General features: G+C 48.7%; 1 protein-coding gene across 3 annotated transcripts in view; it reads right to left on the bottom strand.

Annotated features, from left to right (window-relative positions):
- Positions 1–1,044: 1,044 nt before the first annotated feature.
- Cmklr1 (chemerin chemokine-like receptor 1) overlaps positions 1,045–8,077 on the bottom strand; it is a 52,162-nt gene continuing 45,129 nt past the window's right edge. For all 3 annotated transcript variants that reach the window (XM_004636285.2, XM_023721005.1, XM_023721004.1), the window contains exons 2-3: positions 4,965–5,040; positions 1,045–4,434 (exon numbers count right to left, since the gene is read on the bottom strand). In XM_004636285.2, coding sequence (XP_004636342.2) covers positions 3,313–4,434; positions 4,965–4,967 — 1,125 coding nt within the window. In that variant the 5' untranslated portion in view covers positions 4,968–5,040 and the 3' untranslated portion in view covers positions 1,045–3,312. The remainder of the gene's footprint in view (positions 4,435–4,964; positions 5,041–8,077) is intronic.

Here is an 8,077-nt window from a genome sequence, read left to right as displayed (position 1 = left end):
GTGAACCTATGGCATGGGTGTTAAGACAAAAGATGTCAATGTATGAGTTGTTTTTTTCTGTACCTCAGTCTTCGGGTTGAGTCTCAGTGTTGGCACTTTGCAACAAGCAGATTTTAGGTTGTAGCTTGGCACTGGGTCTCCAAAAGGTTTGCCATCGCTGATATAGATGGCTGCAAACCTGGATGGCAGGGTGGGTTGTTGGACGAGTGCTGGGGTAGATACCTGGGGGAGTGGGTGGGTGGCTACTGAGGCGAGTGGATAGCGGAACAGCGTTGGGGTGAGTGGATGAGTGGCAGGAGGTTGGGGGAGGCGGGTGAGTGGGTAGAAGTTGGGGTGAATGGGCAGGTGGGTGTCGGGTGGGTTCTGCGGATGGATCCTTGAGTGGCCTGAGCAGTGCACAACAGCACAGACTTGGACGCTGGCGCCCCAGCTGTGTCCCTCACCTGCTGAGGCTCCTTGTGTTATCTGGAGTCAGCTACCACATCTTGTGTACGCTGGTTGCTAGGAAGAGAAAAATAAGAAGTGGAGGTTTTCCCAAAGCGCAGATTCCTCAAAGTCTACAGTGTGGGAAATGGTTGTTTGAAATGTCTAGGCCTTTTTTTTTTTTTTTTTTTAACTGTCTCACAACATAGCCACGAGGCTTTGGATAAGCGACATTGCCTCCCTGCGCCTCGGCCACTGTTGTGGGGTCCTCGTTCCATGGGTCAGTCACAGGTGTGGATGTTCGGACTGACAGATGCTTCAGAATGGCAGCTCCCTTTCCTTCCTCATCATGCTCTGCTTCTTCTCTGCTCTGTGCCCCATCCTCAAATTCCATCATTTCTTCTTGTCCCTTTGTCGCTTGTTCCCAGGGCCCCTCAGCCCGCCCACCCCGACTGGAAGCAATGCTGGGCTCCATAGCTGGGTCCTGGGCCCAGAGAGAAGCATGCTGGTTACTGTGGAGTGAATCCTGCCCCCCACTGTGGGGGACATGCTTTGCAAATTGCAGGGGTTATATACATAGGACCCGTGGAGATGTTCATAAGACAGAGGCGACAAGACTGATGAAAATGTCACGGTTGCCTTTAATACTAGATGGCAAATTGCAGTCAGAACAGGGGACTCCAGTATAGCAGCCAGAAAGAGGGAGGTTTGGCTCTGAGGTGGCTTGAACTGTGCTCCTGTTTATCAGCTTTTCCAATGACAGCATGAGTTCCTGGCTCCCTAGTCTGGCTTGGTCTATTGGGAAGTCCAGGAGGAGGAGCCTTCATGCCCAAGCCACAAGGGACTATCTCTGTGACCTAGAAAAAAGTTTTATGCCATCTTGTGCCTCAGCTGCCTCAACTGAAAACTGGGGAAGGGAAGCCAGGGCCCAAGGCCATCTCTACAGCTCTCTTCTGCTCCCCAGGGGAGCAAGTGCAGACTGCTTCACGCATTCACATCCCCAGCCTGTGTCCACTCAGAGCCACCTCGTCATAAGCATCAAGACCCAACAAGGAAGGAACAGTCTGTCCTTTAATGAAGTGTGATTCCAAACAGCCTGCAGCTTGGGGACTGGCCCAGCCAGAGGTAGACATTACATCTGTTCCTTGCATCCTGCCGGAGAACTGGCTTAGCAACGCGAGGACTTGGAAGAGAGCAGAACACAGACACTTAGGAGCCAGGAGGCCCTGGACCCACAGAGGCTGCCTCCTGCCAGGCCTACCTGCAACCTTCTCTTCCACAGACCTCAGAGGGTGCAGAGAATGGGAGCCATGGAGGTGAATGTGGATGGTCTCGAGAGAGCTAGGGGCCTAGTGCTTCTTTTGTATGTGTTGATCATTTTGAAAACTACTTGCAGAGTTTCTTAATTGCCACTAAGATGCTCACAGCCATCTGCTGAAGAAGCAATAGTTTTAGTTAAAGCCCCAACTTCTCCCATTGTTTCCTGACTCTGCAGCGTATTTTGAGGCAGGCAAACTGAAGTTCTAATCTAGCCTCTGGCAGAGACTAACTCAGTGGCCTAGAGCAAGTCCCTTAACCCCTCTGAGCCTCAGATGTAAGAGGGTAATAATCATTGTACCTAACTTGGAGTCACTATGAGGAATAAACGAGTTAATACATAGAAAGTACTTAGCATGGAAAGTGCTGAATACATGCAGGCTGTCCTTACAGCCTGGGACAGTCTCAGCAAATCCTTAATAAAAGAATGAAATCACTGGAGCCAGGCAGACCTGGTTCAGATCTTATCTTTGTGCTGTGGGGGATGAGAGGTGAGTTACAGTCACCCTCAGAGCCTCAGCCTTGTTGTTTGGGAAGGGTCAGTGTCCTTCCCTGTAGCAGGAAGTGTCTGGTACAGATGACAAGAGCCAGGCCACAAAGCCGCACACTGGCTGCTTGCTGTCTTATCTCAGGAGTTTGGTTAAAGGAGTTGGATTCCAGGCTGTGGTGGGCCCTGGAATTCCTCCTTCCTCCAAGAGATGCTCCCAGGCTGCTTCCCAAAGCCATGCCTTGGAGTCGTCCCTGACAAGGCTTGGAGGGAAGGGAGAAAAACAGAAGCCCTTCCCCCATACACACACACCCACCCCCAGGAGGGGTTTACTCTGAGCACCACCAACTAGAGCTGATTAGGGAAGGAAGGCACCCTAGGACAGATGGTGGCTGCTAGTGAAGTTGTCCAGCAGCCCCAAGTAACCAGCATGAGCCAGGAGCAGAGCTGGAGCACAGGTCTGGCACCACCCACACCCCTACAGCACCTGTAGCCAAAGCACCAGACCCCCCCCCCATCTTGTCCTTGCAAAGATCCCACAAAGACCCTCTGGTCTCCTGTCTTCCCAGCTCTTCTGAAAGTCAAGTTCATGGTCTTGAAAGTCCATGGGCTGATATCATCCTTCTGTCCCAGGTAACCATGCATTTTATACTCCTTAAACCCAGACCAGTGGCTGGAAGGGTGGAGTTTTCTGGCCAATTACTGATACAGGTGTAAAGGGTGAAGTGCACACTGCATCGTGCTGGATTTGTTCTGACCTCCCCGGCTCACATTAGGGACCTCACAGAGTGTGGCACTTCCAGGTTACACAGTAGTTAGCTTCTTCCCACAGCCTTATGCTGAGCCCAGTCCATGACAGTGCCTTCGAGAGTTCTTCCTGTATTATTCCAAGTGGGACAAGGCTGGCCTACCACAAAGCATGAATTGCAGGTCCAAGGTCCACTATCCCACTTAGAGAAAGAGGTTCCATATGCTGGATTTGCAGCTCAAAATACACTCCAGCCCGTACAAAATACACTGGGCGCTAGAGTGTCTTGGGGCAGCCCTGGGTGGGGCATGCCCACTGGGGGCTTCTCCAGAGACACTCACAGCATGCTGGTCTCCTTTTCATTCATCGAAGACTTCTCATTCACTGAGGACATCTTGGTAAAGCTCCTGTGGCTAGGGTAGGAAGAGTGGCCCGTGTCCTCGCTCAGAGCATTGACCAAGCGGGAGAAGAAGGCCACCTTGAACTTCTTGAAGTCCTGGCCCATGAAGACGTACAGAATGGGGTTCATGCAGCTGTTGGCAATGGCGATGGCAGTGGCAAGGGGCAAACCCAGGCTGAACACAGTGCCAGGGATGGCCTTGTGGTAGAGCTCCAGGAGATTGATCGTGTGGTACGGGCACCAGCACAGGAAGAAGGTGATGATGATGGTCATGATAATCTTAAAGGGCTTCTTGGTCTTGGCGAGGCGGTTGCGCTGTAACTTGCAGACAATGGTGAGGTAGCAGGCTGTGATGATGAAGACAGGAACCAGGAAGCCACAGAGGAAGCGGGTGAGAGTCACCACCATTTGCCGGCTGTGCCCCACAGGGCCCAGTTTGAAGTGAGCAGGCAGGAAGGAAGACCCAGGCACAGACAGGTTAAAGTTGTTGAAGCAGGATATTTTCCCATGCAGATTGGCTGTGTCCCGGAAGATGAGGGATGGAGAACTCAAGAAAAAAGCCAGTATCCAGATCACCATGCAGGCCATGTAGGCCAGCCGGATGTTGCGGTGGTTCTGGGACCAGACAGGAAGCAGCACGGAGATGCAGCGGTCAAAGCTAATAATAGTGAGTAGGAAGACACTGGTGTACATGTTGTGGATGAGTAGGAAGTTGCTGATCTTGCACATGGCCGTCCCAAACACCCAGTGGTAGTCCATGGCAGCATAGGCTATGTGGATGGGCAGGAAGACATTGAACAGGAAATCAGCCACAGCCAAGTTGAGGAACCAGACAGTGTTAACTGTCTTCTTCATCTTGAAGGTGGCAATGACAATCACCAGGCCATTGCCCAAAATCCCAAGGAGACAGACAATGCTGTAGACCACCACCAGGAAGATCCTGGCTACCCTGAAGTCCCTCTGGGGAGAGGACTCATCAAAAATCACGATGGGGTCAAAACCATCCTGATAGTCTTCATCATAGCTGATAGAATCATTGTAATCTCCACGCTCCATGTTCTGAAAGGCAAGACAAGGGTCAGCAGGGGCAGAAGTTAACCAACCATGTCCTTCTTGGCTATATCAAGACTGATGTGGTCATTTAACCACTTCCCGTGTTCCTGTTTTATTTAACCGACACCTTTCCTCACTTCCTACATAGCAGGCACTGTTCTGAGGACTTGACGTATATAAAGAGCTGAAGCTGGTTGTCTAAGGTCACACATCTAGGGAAAAACAGCAACATGACTCAAACCCAAGTGTCAGAATCTTTCCTCTTGACAACCATCTCTTCTGTGTCTTCCGGACTCTGTTTCCCTGAAGTCTAGTAGGGGCAGGCAATTATTCACCAAACATCCCTCAAACACTGGAAGGAGCCCAACAATGCTCAGTGCACTGAGGGAGAGAGACGTGGTGCTGCAAACCGGGTTCCAGCGTATGCTTCCAAAGCCCAAGGGACACCTCGGCTGTGTCCTCCCAGCCTGCTCCTGCCCCACGTGTGGTTTCTGATCCCCCCGGAGACAGAAGTCCTGACAACAAGGGTCCCTCACCATTCACTGTTGCGGTGCCCAAAGCACTTCACTGAGGGTTCTCAGCCAATCAGTCCCTGTTCACGGTTGGCAACACCTGAAGGGAAGGAAAAGGGGGTCAGGTAAATCTGATTCTGAGAACCAGAGGATTGGAGAGACACAGAGCCCGCAACAGGAGCTATTGTAGTTATTCCCGGTTGACTAGAAAGAAGCAGACTTCCAGAGGGGCTGAGTGTGATCAGCCAAGGCCACCCGGCTGGGAAGCTGCAGAGCCCTTGAACCCAGATCCACTGGCTCAACATAGATCACCAGCCAGATCCTTCATCCCAACCAATCCCTCCCAGCACCTCACTAGAGGAAGGCCCAAGTCGGGCTGGGTTCAGGAAGACATAGGGGAGAGAGCATGGAAGGGGTGAACCTAGGCAGGACCCGAGGGTGCCAGGCAATGCAGGGGACAGGGAAACTACCCCAAATCCCATGGGTGCAGGAACTTTAATTCCCTCATGTTACTTCATCTTCCTAGGGCCCCTTCCAGACATTTATTGTAGAAACTGATGAGCAGAGAACTCACTGGGCACATTTGGGCCCTGTGGGTGCCACGAATGAGACACAGGCCTTTCTGTCACAGAGGTCTGGTGTGGAGATGGACACAGGACAGCCACTAAGCATGTCCTGTGTGGACCACCAAGCTGGGACTCCTCCTAATACCTTGTGGGGCATTTTTCAATGGATAGAAGAATGGACTGGTACTCTGCGGCCTTTGCAAGCATGAGGGGTCTTGGAGGCTGTTGTCATGGGTATAGTCCAAACCCACCCCTGGCCACTACCCAGCCCTGTGGCTTTTGACACATGATTTCTGCTTTCTTAACTTCCATTTCCTCATCACTAAAATGAGAATAGTTACTTCACAGAGTCAATTTAATAGCTTACGGCATGCCAGGGTACAACATCAATATGCAAAAATCACTAATGAACTAGCTGAGAAAGAAATCAGGAAAAGAATTCTATTTAGAAAATTGCTTCAGGGGCCGGGGAGATAGCTCAGTGGCTTAAGCACCTTCCTGGCAGGCAAGGTCCTGAGTTTCCCCAAACCAAAATGAAACAAAAAGATTGCTTAAAGAAACATAGAGATCACAAAGGAGGCCAAAAATCTCTATAATAAAAATCTCATAACATCAAAGAGAGAAACTAAAGACACTAGAAGATGGAAAGATCTCCCATATTCATGGAGCAGTGGATTTAATAATATTCAAATATCTATGTAACCAAATCAGTCTCCAGATTGGATACAATCCATATAAAATATCAATGATGTAGAACAGAGTCCTAAAATTTGGAAACACAAAAGATGCTGAATACCCAAAGCAATCCCAAACAACAAAAGCAAAGCTGGATGCTTTCATTTCAAATTATACTACAAAGCCAGAGTAACAAAAACAGCATAGTACTGGTACAAAAACAGACATGTAAAGCAATGGAATAGAGGATACAGAAACAAATACAAACAACTACACCCATCTGACTCTGGAGAAAGAAGTTAAAAATCTATGCTGGAAAAAAGATAGCCCCTTTAAAAACGGTCCTGAGAAAACTTGATACGCACAACATAGAAGACTGAAACTAGATCCTTGTCTCGTAAAAATACCCTCCATAAAAATCCATTGAAAATGGATCAGAGACCTAAGTATAAGACCTGAAACAGGGGCCGGGGAGATGGCTCAGTAGGATAAGCGCTTGACTGGCAAACGCAAGGATCTGAGTTCAATCCCCGGTTCCGCCAAAAAAAAAAAAAAAAAAAAAAAAGACCTGAAACTGCTAGAATAAAGTGTAGAAGGAACACTGAACACCATAGGTACAGACACAGACTTCCTGGGTAGGACTCCAGGAGCCCAGAAGAATAGTCATAATGAACAAATGAGGCGACATCAAGCTAAGTTTCTGCACAGCAAGGGGAACAATCAACAGAGTGATGAGAGGGGACATCTCAGCCAGTTACTTTTCTTACAGAAGATTCATATCTAGAACATAGAAAGAGGGGCCGGGGAGATGGCTCAGTGGAATAAGTGCTTCCCCGGCAAGCACAAGGGCCTGAGTTCAATCCCTGGCACCACCAAAAAAAAAAAAAAAAAGGAGTGATATAGGGGCCGGGGAGATGGCTCAGTGGAATAAGTGCTTCCCCGGCAAGCACAAGGGCCTGAGTTCAATCCCCGGTTCCACCAAAAACAGAACATAGAAAGAACCCAAAAACCTTGACACAAAAACATCAAATGGGCAAGAGAATAAAACAGACACTTGGTAAAAGTACACAGATAAATGGCCAATAAAATATAGGTTTATGTTCACTATCCTCACAATTAGGGAAATGTAACGCAAAATTATGTAGATTTTTAACTCATCCCAATCAGAATGGTTGCCATCAAGAATATAAATGAATAAATAAATACACAAACTGACTAATTCTGGCAAGGACAGAGGCGAGGGAGGAGACCTTTCTACCCTGCCAGTGGGAATATAAAACGTGCATCCACTAAAGAAATCAGTATGGAGCTTCCTCAGAAAACTGACAGCAAAGATACCGTTTGCTCTAGCTACTCCTTGCTATATACCTGAAAGAGGGAAAGTCAGCTTATTATAGGGATACTCACGTACCCAAGTTTATTGTGGTGCAAAACACAGCAACCAAGATATGGAAGCAGCCTAGGTGTCCGTCAGCTGACCAATGGCTAAAGCAAGTGTGGTACCTCTACGTGTTTACTGGACCACATGGGAGTATTGCTCAGCTGTCAAGAAGCATGCAGTGATGACATTTGCATGCAAATGGGTGGAACTGGAGATGACGGCATTCAGTAACACGAGCTTCCCACCATGTGGAATCTAATAGAGATGACATGAAAGTTGAGAGGAGACCACTATTAGACAAGAGCAAAGGAATAAGGGGGAAGGGGAAGGGTTATAAGGGGTGGTAATTGAGGGCTAGAAAAAATATTAATTATATCGTTAAGAGATCATGATGGTGGCGTGAATTTCCTGAGGTGGAAAGGCATCCCCTCCGCTCGGTGCAGCAGCAGGTTATAGCGCAGTATTATGTCATTGCCAATGTTTTCTTTTCCAAAGTGCATTAATATGTAGAAATA

The sequence above is a fragment of the Octodon degus genome, unplaced genomic scaffold, assembly GCF_000260255.1.
Source record: "Octodon degus isolate 3935 unplaced genomic scaffold, OctDeg1.0 scaffold00079, whole genome shotgun sequence".
Lineage (NCBI taxonomy): Eukaryota > Metazoa > Chordata > Mammalia > Rodentia > Octodontidae > Octodon > Octodon degus.
Note: the sequence above shows the minus strand (reverse complement) of the source record. Positions and strands in the feature narration are given on the sequence as shown.